Source organism: Entelurus aequoreus, linkage group LG09 (genome assembly GCF_033978785.1).
Source record: "Entelurus aequoreus isolate RoL-2023_Sb linkage group LG09, RoL_Eaeq_v1.1, whole genome shotgun sequence".
In the NCBI taxonomy this organism is placed as follows: Eukaryota; Metazoa; Chordata; class Actinopteri; order Syngnathiformes; family Syngnathidae; genus Entelurus; species Entelurus aequoreus.
In genome coordinates this window covers 39768844-39791609 of record NC_084739.1, presented here as the reverse complement: position 1 = coordinate 39791609, position 22766 = coordinate 39768844, and the positions used below count along the sequence as shown (strand labels likewise).

The window sequence follows — 22766 nt, the reverse complement described above, 5'->3', positions numbered from 1 at the left end:
ATGTACATTGTGGACACCGTCTTTGCTCCACAGTAAGTCTTTGCTGTCGTCCAGCATTCTGTTTTTGTTGACTTTGTAGCCAGCTCAGTTTTAGTTTTGTTCTGCATAGCCTTCCCTAAACGTCAATGCCTTTTCTCAGGGGCACTTACCTTTTGTTTATTTTTAGTTTAAGCATTACACACCTTTTTACCTGCACGCTGCCTCCCGCTGTTTCCGACATCTACAAAGTAATTAGCTACCGGCTGCCACCTACTGATATGGAAGAGTATTACACGGTTACTCTGCCGAGCTCTAGACAGCACCGACACTCAACAACAACACATAATTTGCAGACTATAATTACTGGTTTGCAAAAAATATTTTTAACCCACTAAGGTGAAATTAGATTATCTCCCACAGCACACCAGACTGTATCTCACGGCACAGTGGTTGAAAAACACTGGTGTAAACCACAGATCAAATAAGGTGAAGTAACAGGGATGGCGCTTCAGGGGGTGCATTTTAGTGGGGACTTACCCAGAGCCTAGACATGGCGGAGCCAGACCCCTCTCCCAGCTCCATGCAGGCTGGGGAAGGCAGCCTCTCTCAAGGCTTGGGCCCGTAAGAGCTCAGATCATACAAACAGTCATATTCTAATCACTACTAACAAAAGAGCTGGACAAATGCAGGCCTAAAGATTGCCCCATTCAGGATGAGTCATGGTTGTTAAAAACTTTACAAGAATGACTCTTGTGATTTTGTAGGTGTAAAAAATAGAATAAAATACTGTGCTTTATGTCTGTTTTTTTTTGCACTCTCATATTTCACATTGTGTCGTGCAAATTTACAAGTGGATCGACAATATTGTTTGTAATTGTTATGACATCCACCACTTGTCAACAGAGCACAAGCTAGGTGAGCATTTTTACTCCTAAGATAACATGAGTGGCAGTTCATATAAACAAAAAAGTGGAGTGGCAAAGAAAAGGAAAAAAGAGCAAATGTAACGATTATGTTCTCTCTCTCTCTTGGTTGCGTTGACTTTTTCCTACTGCTTCAGACAGGGCGCGAACACAGGTCACCGGCATAATAGGCGAGTTTTATAACTATCAAGCTAAAAGCCTGGTCTAACCACAGGGTTTAAAGGTCCAGGTCATGCCCCATGGTTGGTAATTTCAACACTGTTGAATTGATAAATTAAGATGTGCTTCTGAAGACTTTTGTCCGAATAATTAGTGGTAAAGAGGAGGTTTTCTATTGGATTAGTAGTTTGTACTTGTATTCAACATTTTGAGCCTATTGTATTTCAACAATAACACAGAAGTCCTAAATGGTATAACTGGAATGTCTATTAACACATGCACAACATCAGACCTGACTGTGGCCATGCTTGACAAGGTAGAGCTGTCATGCAGTCGGGTTTTTAGAATAATTAGCACTCCTATTGAGTTATAACTGGGAGTCAAAACTAACACTGAAAAACAAACTAATCTGAAAAGGAATGTGTTATTTAATTGTGAGTACTCAAAATGAATTCACAGTAACACAGCACAGCACATTGTTTTTCCTTCATTCGAATTCTGCGTTCCTAAAAGTTTTACACTTGGCATGATGACCACTCTTCCACCACTTTCCTGTATATAACTGATTTGTTCAGATGAAATTACTAAGCATAGCAAAGCCTAACAGAGTAAGGTGTCTATTTCTTACTGTGAAAATCTTGTTTTTGTTGTCAGTGCTTGTCCGTCTCTGGCAGGCATATTGAGAAATCGCTGCCACGGGGGCGAGTATAGAACTTTCTGGCGATGCAGGCAAGGTGTCCTGAGCACAAAAACAACCACACACACACACAATCATATATTGTTGTTATGTATCTGTCCTTGGAAATTGTCTATCTAAATATCGACAGCAATTGTATGTAATATTGACTCCCTTCATACCTTTAGATCCAAATTTAAAAACACCTGTTCTTAACTGCAGTCACTGTAAGTGCTACATGTTGTTAAATGTTGTTTTTATCTTTTGATATTTTATCTTTATCTTGCAAATTATTTTATCTGTAAATTCTAAAATATTCTTGGGGTTACTTGAAAGGTACTTTAACTGAATTATTTTTAATATTGTTATTAATATTATCACATATTATTATTATTAGGGCTGTCAACGTTAATGCCTTAACACATGTGATTAATAAAAAAAAAAATCATGTTATCATATATGTATGAAGATTATCACATCTGGATTAAGGCTTAACGCGGAAGACGCGAGCATTGTTACATGGTCTGTGATCGCGATGAAAGGCGGTTAAGTTCACTTCAAAAAAGAACTTTAGATAAAACTGCGACAAACATCAAGTTTAAAATACCATCTTAAAGCAAAACACGTATTCGCAAAAAATATAGCAAAAAATATACACCATGAATGATACATCAACAACAAGCAGAGAACGCTACGTTGACAGTTTACCTGCGTCAATGTAGCCCAGATAAGTTTATCATATGCCTTTGCTAAACGAACAGCCACCAGATGTAAACTATCTAACATCTGTGAAGATCAAGTCCTGAAAGAAGATATCATTCATATCACCACAGCTGGTCTGCCATACAATACATTGGAGAGGCATTACTACAGCAAGGGTGAACCAACTGTACTACACAAACAAGAGCATTTAGTTGCAAATACTGGCTGAATGTGAGTTTATTTTACTTACTGGAGATCATTGAACATCTGTAAGTAATCACAACGAGCTGGGTTCCCATTGTACCAAAAAAAAAAGAGATCAGTATTGTCATCTGACAAATAACTTAACGTTCAGTAAAAAATTAAAAAAAAAAAGTTCCTGTATGACATTCTGACTACTGAGCAAATTTTATTTACGCATGAAAATAATAGCCTATGTTTAATCACGGTTCAAAAGTGTAATTAATCAGATTGTTTTAAAATAATCACTTTAACAGCCTTAATTATTATTATTATCATCAGGTCCAGATCAACACAGACCATAACAATACAATCAATATTTTCAGGTCTGTTTGTTCATTGTTACACATATCTGTTTTTGTTAATAGTGTTACATTGTTATATTGTTTACAAACACAAGTGCTTTGGTGGCAAAATAATATAGCTTTGTATATGTACGATTGTTTTCCGCTGTTGACCTATTTTTAAGAGGAATAGGAGAAAAAATTGTTTTTTTTTTGTTATTGTTACATTATCTGAAAGATGTGATTCTTACAACCACTCACCATTCAATTGTATTCTGATTCTTGTGGTGACGATCCAATTCAGAATTGATTCTCGATTTTACTTAAAGCGATTTTACGCTTTGCCTACTGTTTCTGCATCCTGGGCTCCAAAGCAACACACTAACAATACGATCAGTAGTTTGTATGTCTGTCTATCTTCATTGTCACAAATATTTGTTTGTTTTATTTGTTTATATTGGTTATATTATTATTATAGTATTTACAAACTGGAGGATTTTAATGGCAAAGGTATATAGTTTTGTATTTGTAAGATTGTTTTGCATGTTGACTTATTTAAAAAGGGTAAAAGAGAAAAACAATATTTGTTGTTGTCATTGTTACATTATCTATGGATCCGTGGATTTTGGCGGCGCAAATTACTGCGTGGATTGCTTTCCCGAGATGCAAACAAACTTGACTGGACAGGGCTTGCAGGTAAAGACATGATTTATTTTAACACTGACAAAAGATCAAACAAAAAGTGCGCACAAGGCGGAGACACAACTTGACTAATGAAACAAAAACTAGCACTTAGGCAGACTATGGGCAAGAAACAAAAACACTTACTGTGACATGAAACGATCAGCATGAACTATGGTAGCATGGGTAACATGGGTAACAGAAGTAATCATGGCATGAAGTGAGCAGAGCTAATGTCGCCAGGCTGACTTCCTGGCAACTATAGGCTTAAATAATAGTGACATGATTAATGACAGGTGCGTGAGTCCGAACGTGAAACAGGTGAAACTAATGGGTTGCTATGGTGACAAAAACAATGGAGCGTAAACAGAAACTAAAAGAGTCCAAAAACCAAGCAGGACGTAACTAAACAAAACATGATCACAAAGACATGACAATCTGAAAGAGATGTGAATCTTACAACAATTTGGACGTAAATGATGTTTTTTCCGGAACAGCTTATATCTTATTTTGTTGTAATTATACATTGTTAAATTGTTCAAAAATATGTTTGTCCCATGTTTTACTCTGGTTCTTATCACGATCAACAAATAAACGGCGTAATCAGAAATGATTTCAATGATCTTAAGAAATGTCAAGTGAAAATTACCATTACCATACTTACTTGGTATTGGATCGATACCAACATTTGCAGTATCGCCCACCCCTACTCCATGTCAAGATGTGCCCTAGGCTTGTACTCCTGAGCAGCAGAGCTATGAGCTCAAGCAGAATTACACAAAAAAAGAAACCATTTGCCTTGGAGAAGTAATTTTATAACCATGTGTCTCCGGGGCAACAGGGTAATGACACTCATCTCACAGTCTGGTGGCATCCAAATTCATTACAGAACTGAACCCGTGGCATTACAAATCTGCTTGCCATCATCCAATTTACGTCCTGTAAATTGCCTTTTTTTCCATTTCACATAGAAACGGTTCCACATTTGCAAAATATATGTCAAGGGTATAATAAAATATTGTGAAGGATAATTAGACATCACAAAGGGAACATTGTGTTCATTCAATTAGACATGGATTTAGTGTGAGAACTTTATAGAGAATCAGAGGCCAGTGCAATGATTGTAACCATGCACTTCTGAGAGAGATGCTGAAGAACACAAAAATGTATTTATTTAAAAGAAAAACTGTTCCGGTGCTAAGCAGATTCTAAACAAAGTTTATCCCGAAAAAACTGAACATGGAGTTGGTCCCTATCTTTACAGCTATACACTGTATGTCTGCTCTTCTCTCAAAAATAGAGGTACCAGCGTGTATCTAAAAGAGTGCAGTTATTGTCGCTGGGGGTGTAACTTTTCATTGTTCCCTTCAGTCCAAGTCGATTTGTGTACCTGATCAATTTGTACAAGTACAACTGTTTTACACCATATACTGCTCAAAGTTCTTAAAATAGAAATATCTTACATGGCTGACAGTACCAGGATGATGTAAAAGCTCCATAGTTACCAATGATAAGTAACATCTTGAAGAATGAAATTGACAATAAAACATGATCATGTTAAAAACTATAAATACAAGTTAATAGCATAGTAATGATGGCAATAATCAAAAGATGTTAACAATAGAAAAAAATAGTATTAGTAGTATTTTTATAAATAATGGCTATAAACACATTACCTATAATTATACTACTATTAGTATTCCCTATTTCAAATAGTACGACTAATAGATATTGTCTGTATGTGCTAAACATTTTAAACGCAGCAGTTACCCTCAGGGTATCGTTGAAATAGTACAAATGTCTTCTTGATGTCACTTTGTATCCTTTTTGGTAGAATAAAAATGTATACTTCTCGGCTCTTAGAGACCAATACGGTACTTTTGAGAGAACATTTCTGAACAAATTACCGCTCAGTATAGAAATATTCTAGCCCAGTACCTTTATTTTTGAGAGTGGATCGTAACACGACAACTTGGAGTGTGTCTCCAAGATGGCAGATAAAAGCTCACTGATTAAAAACTACTTACAATATATTCTATAAACCATATGGACATCAATATAAGTATCTTTTTTTTACCTGGGAAAAAAAGTTTTTAAAAAAGTAATCTTTCAGCGTCTATATGTTTTTATTAGTGTGGTCAAACAATATATGTTTTTTAACTTTTAGTTGAAGTAATCATAATTAATTACAAGTTATTACTAAAATCAATTTAAGCTTAAAAAAGACCCCAATATTTGGAATTTCATTGTCAAAAAGTAATCAAAACTCAGTTTTCAAAACTTGCTAACAGTTTTATCTAAAGTCCAGTTGTGGTGTATTTTGAAATGAAATTGGCCAACAAGTACACCAGTCAAAGTCTCCTCTCTCATCTTTGTACTGATGATGCATTGACCTGATCACTGACCATATAATAACCCGCGCCGCCCTTCAGGTAACCATCTGTGGTTAAAGAAAAGGAGCATATGCTGTCAAAATAAATGATTGTGATTAAATCTGTGCATACACATGATTAATGCAATAATGCTTTGTGATTAATCACAATTCATTATTGTTGACAGCCCTAGTTTGTACTAATGTCATTAATGTAATTTGACAATGGTCTGTGTAGTGTTCACACGCGACTGTTTTGCAGATGTGCATGTGGCAATTAATGAAAATTATGTTTTACAAGCAGGCAGCACGGTGGAGCAGGGGTTATTGCATGTGCCTCACAATACGAAGGTCTGAGTAGTCCTGAGTTCAATCCCGGGCTCGGGATCTTTCTGTGTGGAGTTTGCATGTTCTCCCCGTGACTGCGTGGGTTCCCTCTGGGTACTCCGGCTTCCTCCCACCTCCAAAGACATGCACCTGGGGATAGGTTGATTGGCAACACTAAATTGGCCCTAGTGTGTGAATGTGAGTGTGAATGTTGTCTGTCTATCTGTGTTGGCCCTGCGATGAGGTGGCGACTTGTCCAGGGTGTACCCCGCCTTTCGCCCGAATGCAACTGAGATAGGCTCCAGCACCCCCCGCGACCCCAAAACGGACACGCGGTAGAAAATGGATGGATGGATGGATATTTTACAAGCTTTTATTGGAATATGAGTTAGTAAAAATAACAGAATAACTCTAATAATCATATTCAACCCTGCAGAAATCATTTCACTTTTACAATATTTGAAATTCTGCCATGTAATAAATCACAAACGCTCCAATCATATCTTTATTGTATGCATATTGTTTTTTACTGTGCAGCCTTTGGTCTAATCCTACCAAACCAAAATACATGTGAACAAGTGTGAAGTGTGGCATTATCATGCTAATTTTAAGACAATGGTGATTTACAAAGCAGAGTTGTCAAACGGTTTGGGCCTGATTAATAATATGTGATTTAACTGGTGAAATGACTAAATTTATTTTGTCAGAAATAATGTTTTCCAAAAAAGGGCGGTCGTCTTACATTTGGATAAATATACAGTTATAGCAAAATATGTTTTCAATCAGTCTTTGCTGCTCTAATGCAGCTAATAAATGATAAAAGGATAGATATAATAAATGCCTGTCATGTGGGTGCAGCATATTATTAATGTCTTATATGACTTAATATGTGTTATATGCAGGTTAAAGTTAATTAAAGTCCAATACAAACACAGATACTGACACCCAATAAAGCAATGTAGCAAATATTGCACATCAATGAGATTAATGTATTAAAACCAATTTACAACAGAATAATTAGGGTTTAGGATTAGGATAAAATGTGTTTTAGTTCCACACTATCAAAAGAATCCATTAGGCAAAGTTCCTAGGAAACAGTCTTTTTGTGAAATATCATATCTCGACACAAGAGCTGCTTGAATGGTTTTATCACTTATAAATTATCTATTTTAAGCACCGTGCACGCAAATGCTACTGTGCGTTCCTTCGCTCGGTTTGCAGAGGGCGTGCGTCACAAAACAAGAAGAGAAGCGGGCGCATGGTTACCCAGGGAGATGCATCAATAAAAGCCAGCATGGCATCATTAACGCTGTCATTTAACTACGGGCCGGCTGCAGGAAAGGAACTGACGACAAAGACACTTAAGGATTGCATGGCATTGTGACAGGATACTCAGCTCTAGCAACAAAACTAAAAAATGTGTTAAAAAAACTAAAGCAACATTTTCTTCCACTTTATTTTTTACATTCAGTTCCGTTTGTTGCCAAGCCCTACGGTGACAGCTTTTGAGGAGCATAGTAGGCTCAGCTGCCTGTTCTAACTGATGGGTTAATATGACAAGCCCACGCAATATGGAGAATGTCAAATCTACTGTTGCTGTATTTCCGCACATCGTGAAAAATCCTAATATAAATGTAAGGAAAAGCTAGACCGTTCGATAGAAGGACACCTAAAATGTGCAAAAGCCCCCACTGCCACGAAAAGATTTGCAATCTGTTGGAAACCCAGTATCGTAATTTCTAGACGATGAGCCACAACTTTTCTCCTACACTTTGAGCCCTGCGGCTTATAAAACGGTGCAAATGATTTATGGATTTTTCTTAGTTAGCGGCCATAATGCAAATAGTTTTGAAAAGGTGTGTTAGTGTTTGTGTGATGGCGCCATCTTTTGGACGAGTTCGCTCACTGCAGGTGCTGTGGGGTGAATTACTACAGTATTGGCTTCTGTTTAGTGCTTCCAACCGGTTCTGTCTTCTAGTTGTCCACAGCGTTGCAACTCGTATGGATTCTTAATTTGTCGCTACAAGGAACATTTGTAAGTTTTACAATATAATTAAAACTATTCATACTCACTAAACCGTCCCATGTGTGATGTCTTTAGGAGTGTTTTCATGCATATGCATAATATAACCAAGCTAGCGTCATTCGCATTAGCTAATATGCAAACACATTTACGAGTGTCTGTGTCAGTATTATTAACTTAATAATGGCGAATGCAGCTGGGATAGGCTCCAGCCACCCCGCGACCCCGAGAGGGACAAGCGGTAGAAAATGAATGGATGGATGGCGTTCTTTTTGTATTGTTTCACTTTCACAAATTCCTCAGTCAAGTCACCAAAACATCTCAATAGCGTTATTGAGTAGCTGTTTGGAGAGCGAGCTACCGTAGTTAGTGGGTCCATGACGATGACTTCTGTTTTGTTTGATCAGCCATTGTACTGCCATGTTACAGGCACTGTTTGGAAATAATTAAGGTATGTAAATAAACATTCACAAAATATTTCTGTGTAAATAACTCTTTTAACATTTTATATACAGTATCTGCAGCTTATAGTCAGGTGCGGTTATTATATTGGCTTATATGCCGGTGCACACTATAGTCCGTAAATATGTTCATCTGTTATTACAGCATTGTTGTCTTGATTTACTGGTTGAAACTGTTCCACCCTATTTTCCTGTGTTGATATAATTTAGAGCTCCAACCTGAATGAGGTGTCTGTCCTCCACAGCAGCAGGTCTCCCAGCTCTCATGCTGTCAGTGAACCAGCTGATATGCAAGACCTGCATCTTGGACAAACTCTTCAGGCCGCACCCCTTTAGCCACTCCCACAGGGAGGATGCCCTGCTGTCTTCAGACACCACATGAGTGATGTCATCGCTGGAAGTAAAGAAATATTTTAATGCCAAAAATTACTTCCATTAAGTTTCTATGCCCGTCCACACAACGTCAGCATGTTGCATTCAAGCAAATTGTATCTTTCATACACCATAAAGATTTCAATTTGAATTTGATCTGCAATAATTTAATCAATCCAAAACCAGTGAAGTTGGCATGTTGTGTAAATGGTAAGCAAAAGCAGAATACAATGATTTGCAAATCCTTTTCAATCTATATTCAATTGAATACACTGCAAAGACAAAATACTTAACGTTCAAACTGGAAAACTTAGTTATTTTTTGCAAATATTAGCTCATTTGGAATTTTATACCTGCAACATCTTTCTAAAAAGCTGGCACAAGTGGCAAAAAAACTGAGAAAGTTGAGGAATGCTCACCAAACACTTATTTGTTACATGCCACAGGTGAACAGGCTAATTGGGAATAGGTGGGTGCCATGATTGGGTATAAATGCTCAGTCATTCACAAACAAGGATGGGGCGAGGGACACCACTGTGTGAACACATGCGTGAGCAAATTTTTTGAACAGTTTAAGAACAACATTTCTCAACCAGCTATTGCAAGGAATGTAGGGAATTCACCATCTACGGTCCGTAATATCCTCAAAAGGTTCAGAGAATCTGGAGAAATCACTGCACGTAAGCGATGATATTACGGGCCTTCGATCCCTCAGGCGGTACTGCATCAAAAAGCGACATCAGTGTGTAAAGGATATCACCACGTGGGCTCGGGAACACTTCCGAAAACCACTGTTAGTAACTACAGTCCGTCGCTACATCTGTAAGTGCAAGTTAAAAGTCGACTATGCAAAGCGAAAGCGATTTATCAACAACACCCAGAAACGGCGCCGGCTTTGCTGGATGAACTGATGCAAAGTGAAAAGAGTTCTGTGGTCTGACGAGTCCACATTTCAAATTTTGTGTGGACGTCGTGTCCTCAGGAACAAAGAGGAAAACCATCCGGATTGTTATAGACGCAAAGTTCAAAAGCCAGCATCTGTGATGGTATGGGCATAAATGGTAAATGGGTTATACTTGTAGAGCGCTTTTCTACCTTCAAGGTACTTAAAGCGCTTTGACACTATTTCCACATTCACCCATTCACATACACATTCACACACTGATGGCGGGAGCTGCGATGCAAGGCCCTAACCACGACACATCTGGAGCAAGGGTGAAGTGTCTTGGTCAAGGACACAACGGACGTGACTAGGTTGGTAGGTGGGGATTGAACAAGGAACCCATTAATGCTGAAAGGTACATACAGGTTTTGGAGCAACATATGTTGCCATCCAAGCAACGCTATCATGGATGCCCCTGCTTATTTTTTTAAGCAAGACAATGCCAAGCCACGTGTTACAACAGTGTGGCTTTATAGTAAAAGAGTGTGGGTAGTAGACTGGCCTGCCTGTAGTCCAAACAAGCCTGAAATACCACAATGGAGACCCCAGACTGTTGAACAACTTAAGCTGTACATCAAGCAAGAATGGGAAATAATTCCACCTGAGAAGCTTCAAAAATGGGTCTCTTTAGTTCCCAAATGTTTACTGAGTGTTGTTAAAAGGAAAGGCCATGTAACACAGTGGTAAACATGCCCCTGTGCCAACTTTTTTGCAATATGTTGCTGCCAATAAATTCTAAGTTAATGATTATTTGCAAAAATAAAATTAAGTTTCTAATTTTTAACATTAAATATCTTGTCTCTGCAGTCTTTTCAATTGAATATAAGTTGAAAGGGATTTACAAATCATTGTATTCTGATTTTCTTTTTCTAATTACACAACGTGCCAACTTCACTGGTTTTGGGTTTTGTACAATATTGGAATGCTTTGATTGAAATAATTACTTCCTGCATTAACATGTAACAACCGTACACAATTACAGTGCCCAGTGCATAATTGTCCTTTTCATTGTCTCTTCTACTGAGAATAAATGAAAAGAAAAACTATTTAATTGACACATTGTATACTCTATGTCAACAATGTTGTATCTGAGGTCACAGAAAACTTTATTCATAATGTATTGCAATGACTCTACAGTAGCCTTGGTTCTGGAATTTAGATAGTAAGTGCCTTTAGTATGCTGTTATGTGTGTTTAGCATTAATGCTGTTGGGCTCTGTTTGTATCCACTTTTTACATACAGTATACCGTATTTTCCGCACTATAAGCTGCACCTAAAAACCACAAATTTTCTCAAAAGCTGACTGTGCGGTTTATAACCCGGTGCACCTTATATATGGATTAATATTAATATACATTTTCATAAAGTGTAGGTCTCGCAACTACGGTAAACAGCCGCCATCTTTTTTCCCCGTAGAAGAGGAAGCGCTTCTTCTTCAACGGCAGGGGTCGGCAACCCGCGGCTCTAGAGCCGCATGCGGCTCTTTAGCGCCGCCCTAGTGGCTCTCAGGAGCTTTTTTAAAAATGTATGAAAAATGGAAAAAGATGAGGAAAAAAAAAAAGTTTTTGTTTTAATATGGTTTCCGTAGGAGGACAAACATGACGCAAACCTCCCTAATTGTTATAAATCACACTGTTTATATTAAACATGCTTCACTGATTTGAGTATTTGGCGAGCGCCGTTTTGTCCTACTAATTTTGGCGGTCCTTGAACTCACCGTAGTTTGTTTACAAGTATAGCTTTCTCCGACTTTCTCGGACGTGTTTTATGCCACTTCTTTTTCTGTCTCATTCTGTCCACCAAACTTTTAACGTTGTGCATGAATGCACAAAGGTGAGTTTTGTTGATGTTATTGACTTGTGTGGAGTGCTAATCAGACATATTTGGTCACTGCATGACTGCAAGCTAATCGATGCTAACATGCTATTTATGCTAGCTATATGTACATATTGCAGCATTATGCCTCATTTGTAGCTATATTTGAGCTCATTTAGTTTCCTTTAAGTCATCTTAATTCAATTTATATCTCATGACACATGTAATATGGCTTTTAATTTTTTGCGGCTCCAGACAGATTTGTTTTTGTATTTTTGGTCCAATATGGCTCTTTCAACATTTTGGGTTGCCGACCCCTGTTCTACGGTAAGCAACCGCCAAGGTAAGCACCTGCCCCCGTAGAAGAGGAAGCGCTTCTTCTTCTACGGTAAGCAACCGCCAAAATAGAACTTTCCAGCCGGCGTCATCATAAAAGCTAACTCAAAGGGATGGATGGATGAAGAAAAGATGAGTGAGTGGTTAAAAGAAGTTTACGCGAAGAGACCGGGTGGCCTTTTTTCACGCAGCTCTGTTCCTGTTGATCTATGACTCCATGCGCGCCCACATCACAGATGGTGTCAAAAAACAAGTGAAGTACACTAATACAACACTCGCCGTCATTCCGGGTGGATTAACCAAAGAACTCCAACCGCTGGATATTGGTGTCAACAGGGCATTCAAAGCTCGACTGCGAACGGCGTGGGAACAATGGATGACCGAAGGCAAACACACCTTCACTAAGACAGGGAGACAGCGCCGGACGACATACGCCAACATCTGCCAGTGGATTGTAAATGCCTGGGTGGATATATCGGTCTCAACTGTGGTCCGAGCTTTCCGGAAGGCAGGATTCACGGAACTGCTGGACAACAACAGCGACACTGACTCTGATGACTTCGACGAGACGGAGCCGGCCATTTTGGACGCCGTATTCGCCCAACCTTTTAATTCAGACACCGTAGAAGAAGAATTCGAGGGATTTATGGATGAGGAATAACTTCAGAAAGTGAGCTTTAAATGTTTATTTTGTGTGTTGTTAACGTTCGAGCAACGTTGAGTAATTGATGTTGCTTTTGCTCTGCACTATTTTGAGTGTTACTATTTTTATGATTGCACATTTGCACATTACATTTTGGGAGTGAACAGAGTTGTTAGAACGCTGGTTCGTAATATATTATTAAAGTTTGACTGACCTGACTGTTTTTTTGACATTCCCTTTAGCGCAGCGTAGGCGCGGCTTATAGGTGAACAAAGTTTTGAAATATGCCATTCATTGAAGGTGCGGCTTATAACCCGGCGCGGCTTATAGTGCGGAAAATACGGTACACCGTAACTACACTAGTCCAACATAAAAGATGCCTTATACCAGATACAATAAGGTTACATCAAAGAGGGGGGAAGGACACAGATGTTAGCAACATTAGCAGAGCAAATGTGAGCTAATGTGCTAACATTATACTGTATTCGTTTTAACAGGCTATCATGCTAGGTTAGCCTTTTAGCCTAAGAAAAATCTAAGTGTACAGCTCTCGCAACAGTATAGCTGATTGACATATCAATCCAAACTTTAAGATGTGTATCAAAGTCAACCATTTATGAGTTGTAGTTTTTTTTTCCCAGAACGGCTCATGTTACTGTTAAATGTTAAACTTAAAAAGTTTTCATTATTGGTTGATGTTTACAGTTGAGCAGTAGAAAAGTGTACCTGGATTGAGATGAGATTCATTTTAGTACAAACATCACAAAATGAAAATGTCAGTGTGAAACAGCATATTATTTATCAGGCGCCATATTGCTGGCAAGTGAGTGTTAGCATGCTAAGTGTTAGCATGTTAGCCATTTTTTTGGTAAAACACTTAAAGTCATGAATATTGTTGGTTTCAAATCATGAAAATGGTGAAATTGTCGTGGACTCGCGTGGCTGCGGTAGTTGTGACCCCATGATGCAGGAGACAGGAGGATGACGTGCAGGTAAGACAAGTATTTAAAAATATTTAACACAGGATGAGCAGTCATGTACACAGCATGCAGCTAAACGTCAGTAACCAAAACAATCCTCGAGCCCTGACGAACATTTATATCAGTGTTTGAATGTGTGTGTGAATGGGTGAATGTGGAAATAGTGTCAAAGCGCTTTGAGTACCTTGAAGGTAGAAAAGCGCTATACAAGTATAACCCATTTACCATTTATAAAAGCCAGCTGATTGACAACCACTACCAGGTGTGGCCAGGCTGCCAATCAGCGGCAGGTGAGGGGAAAGAACGCTCAGGGAGACATGCAGGAAAAAGGAGCCAAACATGGGAATAAACAAACTAAGAAAACATAACAAGACGTGATGTGACAGATCGTCACAGAAATAATACTTACAATTGTTAGTATGTGTGTAAAGTACTTTTAGTATTCAAGCCAAAACCTTTGTCAAACGTGCCAAATTAGTCCTGTTGCTTGTTAAACATTTTTTCTGAATTGCATTGACTTGAATTTCAATTTCTGTAATTCCGATTTCATTTACAACAATATGTGGATTACAACCACTTTAATTCAAATTCAATTGCTTCAAATGAACTGAATCGAAAATCTAAATTTAAGATTTTGAAAAAGCCTGGTTTATAATCACCTGAAACAATTATCTAATGTCAGGGGGCTATAGTAAGTTTTTAAATAAATACACGCACAGTGTATAGCAGGTTTCAAGGAAGCACCAGCAGCTGCTTTTATGCGATTCAAATTAAGATGTATTCATCTAAGATTACCATTATACGATATTATACAATATTCCAAATCAGTGACTGTTGTTATGTATTTGGTACATACTGTAGGTCTTAACCATGGGGTATTCCAGGGTCAATTCATGACTTTCCAAACGGACATCGACCTATCCCTAATAGATATAGATCGATCCAGCGGCTCGCCAGACGATGTATTCATATCTCTAAAGTTAAAATCTGTTTTCGGTTTGTACCGATTTATTTTACACCCCTAATAAATGGGTATTGAACCCAGTACGTCAAGCTTACAAGAATAGTTCATTAATGCTTCGCGTCACAGCTGACAATGTGAATACTTAGAATTTGCTATTATATCAAACAGTGACGCAGCAGGAAGAGGCGAGAAAGAAGTTTGAGGTAAAAATTAATAAGAAATGTCATGTCATTCATCAGTTGACATTTTACCTGCATCTCTTGATGCTAAATGGGGTCCTCACAGATTCCATTAGCCATTAGACTTCTTTTAGCAATAACATTTCAAACTTAATGCCGTAAACAGTCTGAGGACAGACAAACTGCTTATACGGGTTGATTTTCCACTCAAATGAAAAGGCTTTTCTGTAATTATGATTCATGATAACTGGAGATAAATCAAAATAAATGCCTCCCTTTTAACAAGCCTAAATTAGTATTTTTATGTAACCACATAAAAACTCTGAAAGTCAAATTGACAAAAATGTAAGCTTAGTGTCATTTCGGAATTAAAAACTGTGACTCACTAAAGTCAATGACCTTTGATACGGTCCAAGTATGTAGCTTACTGTTCAGCCAATAGCCTCCAATTCGATCTTAATAAAAAAATATAGGCATATCATACTGTAATGACTTTTACAGCATGTGATAAATGCAATTTCTATGGCGTGAATTCAGTTTACTTTGAAAAGCTGCTCTCACATAAAAAAAAACAATCAATAACCTCATATTTGTCCTAATCCCATCTATTATAGCATCAATGGTCTAATGTTGAATCATTGAAACTAAATGTTGATATCGCATACACTCACTGTCAATTGTGTATTATATTTGCAATAGTACATGTTTATCCAGTTGCTTGGCTTTGAAAAAATACTAATAATAAAGGGGGCCAAAAACTATGGATATGGCAATATACTGTATCCCGATACTTTTTCTAACGATATAATTCAGCTTAATATTTTTTGTTAAGGGCAGCACGATGGAACAGGGGTTAGTGCGTCTGCCTCACAACACAAAGGTCCTGGGTTCGATCCTGCGCTCAGGATCTTTTTGTGTGGAGTTTGCATGTTCTCCCCGTGACTGCGTGGGTTCCCTCCGGGTACTCCGGCTTCCTCCCACTTCCAAAGACATGCACCTGGGGATAGGTTGATTGGCAACACTAAATTGGCCCTAGTGTGTGAATGTTGTCTGTCTATCTGTGTTGGCCTTGCAATGAAGTGGCGACTTGTCCAGGGTGTAACCCGCCTTCCGCCCTATTGTAGCTGAGATAGGCTCCAGCTCCCCCCGCGACCCCGAAAGGGGTAAGCTGTAGAAAATGGATGGATGGATTTTTTTAAATTGTTGTTTGGGTCCGATTGTGGATTAATTAATATTTGTACCTTTTTACTGTACATCTTGGGACAAAGTCAAATGAATATATGTTCATGTTACACGCGGTACATTCAGACATATGTTGAGGGCAGTAGACCTTCAACTCGTGCACAACTAGAAACGTGTGCTGCTGGTATCAGCTTTGTCATCTTGCAGAATTAACGTTGGCACGCTCTATTTCCTGCTGTTGGTTTCAAACTATTGTATCAAGCCGAGTGTAACCGAAGCAGCGCTCAAGCTGTGTTTCTGGGAACGCTGCCATAGGCAAGCTGTCACATAACACACACACGCACACACACACACTCATGAGGGCCCTTCATAACAGCTTACACTACATAAGGCTTGAATCAATAATAGCAACTCATCATTGAGAGAATTATCAAGACTAAGGCGCAAAGATATATAAACTCATTGAAGAACACTGGATTTGAAATAAGCTTAGCGCTGTACACGATTCAACACTTTAAACCTTTAAACGGGAACCGTACTTTTTTGGGAATCGTTCACAATCATTATGAGAGACAAGAACACACGTCTTTTTTTATGTACGGTTCCAAGCCGAGTGTGAAGCGACTGGGATGAGAATCAGCACCTCCAAGTCCGAGTCCATGGTTCTTGCCCGGGAAAGGGTGGAGTGCCATCTCCAGGTTGGGGAAGAGATCTTGCCCCAAGTGGAGGAGTTCAAGTCCCTCGGGGTCTTGTTTCACAAGTGAGGGAAGAGTGGATCGTGAGATCGACAAGCAGATCGGTGCGCCGTCTGTAGTGATGCGGACCCTGTATCGATCCGTTGTGGTGAAGAAGGAGCTGAGCCGGAAGGTGAAGCTCTCAATTTACCGCTCAAACTATGTTCCCATCCTCACCTATGGTCATGTGCTTTGGGTTATGACCGAAAGGACAAGATCACGGGTACAAGCGGCCGAAATAAATTTCCTCTGGACGAAGTGGCTAGGGAGAGGGAAGTATAAGCTTCTATGCTTAGGCTGCTTCCCCCGCGACCCGACGTCGGATAAGCGGAAGAAAATGGATGGATGGATTTACATTTATTTTTACGATAAAAAACCCTTGAAAGACGCGGATAATGGGAGTCACCGTTGTAGCCTTCAAAACACTCTAAAACCACTTTAAAACCCTCTTGCAACATTTTATACACCTACTGCAAGTCTATATATAATGCAGTAACAGACAAGTTCATAACAATATGTAATGTATTCAATATTTACCGTATTTTGATCATTTCTGCGTATTGATTTTGGTTTCCATAGCAGCGCACGTCTGACTTGTGTCAACAACTGTGTGTTCCTACTGCTGGAATCAAACACTAATGGGTTTTCTAATCATGGCAGGCTTGGTAACAGACAATGAAGACAAATGAGGATTTACAACCTTATACTTTTGAAGCTAAATAAACTGCTGCTTATATAAGCCAGCACAAAGAAAGAGTGAGACGCTGGAGGGAACCTGGGAGAGTGAGGTGAAAACGATTTTGACGCTATAAATAAGGAATTTAGAGCCAAACTATTTTGACATAAATGGATTGCTTACCCAAAATCAATAGGAAACTGGAACAGACGAACAGCTGTTCATCGAGTGAGTCAAACTTTAATATCGATCATGATACAAGCAGCACGTTGTGCGTGTTATTACAACTACAGTACATACGCTGTCTGGCTAGCTGTATACAAAGAAAACATAAAATGTGGGCTAATACTTTGCAGATACTGTAATATTTGTTCATGTTTTTAGTCAGTACAGGTTGGTGTCGTATCACAGTGTTGTGCATTACAAACTCAAATGCGTTTTGACGTAGAAGCTAGCTTATCTCTTGCCGTAGTTAGCTTTTACGGCTGATACCAAAGCACGCCGATGTGTTAGTACGATAGAAAAAGACTTCCTCAGTGTTCGCTCTTACAATAACAATGTCGCTACAGCTTGGTTATTGTACAGGTTTACGGAATGTAAATGAAGTTTTATTGGCGGTTTTTGAATGCATTTTAGATGTAAAATTGATTACTCCCATTAGCTTGCTAGCTACAATTAGAGACAATTTTTATGTTAGAAAGGGGGGGACTCTACGGGGCGGTTGCTGGTTGTTCCATCTCCATCGTTGGGGTCCCTGTGGGTGGGGTGGGTGGTTCCCGTGGCCCCGTGCTGGGTGGTCCTGTGGCGGCCGGCTTGGGTGGGGTGGCCGTGGGCTGGCCTCGCCGCGCTCTCCGGGGGTGGGGGTGGGCTCGTGGGGGCCCGGTTGCCGGTGGGGCGGGGGCGGTCTTCCCGTCCGGTTGCGGGGGGTCTCCGGGCCCCTCGGGCGGGGCGTCCCGTCTTTCTGTCCGTGTGGGGTGTGGTCTCTTGCTGGCTTGGGGTCTGGCTTCCCCCTGCTTTTCTCGTGCCTTGTCCTCTGCCGGGTGCGTCTGTCTGCGGCCTGCTGCTGGCCCTTGTGGGCGGCGCGGTGGGCCAGGCTCTGGGGTTCCTGTCGCTGTCCAGCTTGGCTGCGTGGGGGCGGTGGTCCCTGGTTCCCTGGGCACCACACCTACTGTTTGTGGGATGGGCTCTCGGGGAGGCTGGGGCCGTACTCTGGCTCCCGCACACACTGGGAGTCAAATGTATTCTACATGCAAATTCACATATACTCACATACATACATACACACATACATAGGTACCTACGCTCCCACATACATATACAAATACAGTACATATTTACACACTCAAAGTTCGTACATCCACACGCACGCTCATTAACAAACATACTGTATACACATACTGTTCATATACATTCACTGTAAAAACATACATATACACATACTTTACATATACACTCACTGTACAAACACACACATACACATACTGTACATATACATTCATTGTACAAACACACACATACATATACTGTACATATACATTCACTGTACAAACACACATATACACATACTGTACATATACATTCACTGTACAAACACACATATACACATACTGTACATATACATTCACTGTACAAACACACATACTGTATACACATACTGTACATATACATTCACTGTACAAACACACACATACACATTCTATACATATACATTCACTGTACAAGCACACATATACATTCACTGTACAAACACACATATACACATACTGTAAATATACATTCACTGTACAAGCACACATATACACATACTGTACATATACATTCACTGTACAAACACAGATATACACATAATGTACATATACAAGTACATATGCATACATACACTCATGCACATAATCACGTTTCATCAAACATATATTAACGTTGTTGCCCTAGGGTAAACTGGGTATAACACATGGCACACTGACAAAGCTTAACCTATTGTTACTATAACAATCTACAAGGTTAATGTAGGTTGCTTCTCTTTCTTCCCCTCCATTTTTCTGCATTCTTTCATATCTCAAGTTATCATTACGTATATGTATTGTTGCATTTGAACAATTGTATTGTTGATAATAAAGGAAAAGTATTGGTATTATTTATTATCAATAGCACTATTTCTATTGGTATTCATATTGCTCCATTTTTAGTGTAATAATGCTCATTGTCATTTCTGTATTATTTTTTATTTTCGCTAACTGCTTATTTGCTATTACTTTTACCATCATATTTGTACATGTCATATTTGCTGATGTTGCTCTGTTGTTGCTGTTGTTGTTTTTGTCTCTCTGTCTAATCCCCCTCTTGTCCCCACAATTTCCCCCTCTGTCCCTTTTTTTCTCTTTCTATCCCCTCCTGCTCCGGCCCGGCTGCACCAAATGATAATATAAATACATTTAATAAAGTCAAAATACAAATAAGGCAACAAGAGAAGTATCCTACACTTCTCTTTTGTAAAGTAAATCTGAACAGCCGATATGGGCATCTACATCTACTATATGATTTGCCTGAGAAGCTGGGCAGGACAAAAAAAAAAAAAAAAAAGAAAGCGAAAAAAGCAAAAACTTGTCTTCTTGTCTCTCCTAATGATTGTGAACGATGGGCAAAATTCCCCAAAAAGTGCAATTCCTCTTTGAACACGCTGACTCTGATGTTGTTGATTTTTTTATTTTAAATCATACTGAAGAATGTGTGCACAGTTGGGATTTAAGAACAATTTTAACTAGTGAGAAAAAGCAATGAAGACCTGTCCTATATTGGTGGCACACAGCAGACTGCATCGTAGTTAAAAACAACAACGTTAACCTAAAACAAATACATCTTCACTTATAAGGTTCAACAAACTCATTAAAAAATATTTGTGTTTCTTCCAACTTGTTAGCTACAAACTGTGACTTCAGCTGTAGCTGACTGGCACACATTTTCAAAATATCAAACTCTCTTTAATGAGATTGCTTCCTCCTACTACCTACTAGTTATTAATGATAACAGCCACCTTGCAAAATCGATACATGCATCAAACGCATACAGGACAGTTACAATATTTAAGAAAATTGGTTTATTTCCAAACCTGAGGATGTCATCCACTATAAAGCCTTTTGACCTGGCAAGTTGGGTCAAAAAGCCTCTCCTGCTGGCGCCCATTTTCCTCTCCACAAGGTACAATCTGACCTCCTGAAACTTCACCTCATGCCTGTTGACCGTGACACTTGCTGGTTTTGACCTCTTCCTCACACAAGGCTCAATGGTGGCATGGAACATCTTTTTCAGGGATGTGCAAAGTGTTTCTGCAGCGTTTGTAATCTTCTTCTCACTTCCAGCCAGGAAGAAGAAGAAAAACTAGGTATAACCGTTTTTAGTGTTTTGCTTTTGTTTTTAACCTAACAGTGTGACAGTTGCTGGTAGACAGGAAAGCTTCTGGCAGCAGGTGCTGAAGTTTTGGTGTTTACCAAAAAACACCTGCAGTGTTTGGTGGTTGTGGGTAATTTTTCTAACGTTTGGCAAAAAGAGCCCTAAAATTAAAACTCAAAAGTTTTAGTTCCAAGTAGACTTTACCGCCCACACATCTGTCCTGCCATGTCCACTTTATTTTCACACATTATGTCCAGACCAAGTCTGCACCATCTGCTCCACATCTTTAATTAGCTTATTTCCTAAAATAAAAGCCTTTGTGAAATTTCCCTGGAGATTTACAAAGATCGTCCATAGCCTTTGTAAACACACACACACACACACAAGAGGCCTACATGAGTCACATACAGATTGGGAAGAAAGTGGTCAAGAGCGCTTCTTTTCCAATAGCCAATTAAACAAGAGTTTGTATGATATTAGTACCATAGGCCTAAGCCGATAGTCAATACATCATACAAACCCCATTTCCATATGAGTTGGGAAATTGTGTTAGATGTAGATATAAACGGAATACAATGATTTGCAAATCCTTTTCAACCCATATTCAATTGAATGCACAACAAAGACAAGATATTTGATGTTCAAACTCATAAACTTTATTTTTTTTTTGCAAATACTAATTAACTTAGAATTTCATGGCTGCAACACGTGCCAAAGTAGTTGGGAAAGGGCATGTTCACCACTGTGTTATATGGCCTTTCCTTTTAACAACACTCAGTAAATGTTTGGGAACTGAGGAGACACATTTTTTAAGCTTCTCAGGTGGAATTATTTCCCATTCTTGCTTGATGTACAGCTTAAGTTGTTCAACAGTCCGGGGGTCTCCGTTGTGGTATTTTAGGCTTCATAATGCGCCACACATTTTCAATGGGAGACAGGTCTGGACTACAGGCAGGCCAGTCTAGTACCCACACTCTTTTACTATGAAGCCACGTTGATGTAACACGTGGCTTGGCATTGTCTTGCTGAAATAATGGTAACGTTGCTTGGATGGCAATATATGTTGCTCCAAAACCTGTATGTACCTTTCAGCATTAATGGCGCCTTCACAGATGTGTAAGTTACCCATGTCTTGGGCACTAATACACCCCCATACCATCACAGATGCTGGCTTTTCAACTTTGCGCCTATAACAATCCAGATGGTTCTTTTCCTCTTTGGTCCGAAGGACACGACGTCCACAGTTTCCAAAAACAATTTGAAATGTGGACTCGTCAGACCACAGAACACTTTTCCACTTTGTATCAGTCCATCTTAGATGAGCTCAGGCCCAGCGAAGCCGACGGCGTTTCTGGGTGTTGTTGATAAACGGTTTTCGCCTTGCATAGGAGAGTTTTAACTTGCACTTACAGATGTAGCGACCAACTGTAGTTACTGACAGTGGGTTTCTGAAGTGTTTCTGAGCCCATGTGGTGATTTCCTTTACACATTGATGTCGCTTGTTGATGCAGTACAGCCTGAGGGATCGAAGGTCACAGGCTTAGCTGCTTACGTGCAGTGATTTCTCCAGATTCTCTGAACCCTTTGATGATATTACGGACCGTAGATGGTGAAATCCCTAAATTCCTTGCAATAGCTGGTTGAGAAAGGTTTTTCTTAAACTGTTCAACAATTTGCTCACGCATTTGACAAAGTGGTGACCCTCGCCCCATCCTTGTTTGTGAATGAC

At 39.3% G+C, this 22766-nt stretch overlaps 1 protein-coding gene across 1 annotated transcript in view; it reads right to left on the bottom strand.

Annotated features, from left to right (window-relative positions):
* The window catches only part of dntt (deoxynucleotidyltransferase, terminal), a 224052-nt gene extending 203105 nt beyond the window's left edge, over positions 1 to 20947 (bottom strand). Inside the window, exons 1-3 of the mRNA XM_062058758.1 lie at positions 20757 to 20947; positions 9046 to 9220; positions 1690 to 1800 (exon numbers count right to left, since the gene is read on the bottom strand). Coding sequence (XP_061914742.1) covers positions 1690 to 1800; positions 9046 to 9220; positions 20757 to 20947 — 477 coding nt within the window. The remainder of the gene's footprint in view (positions 1 to 1689; positions 1801 to 9045; positions 9221 to 20756) is intronic.
* Between the last annotated feature and the right edge of the window lie 1819 nt (positions 20948 to 22766).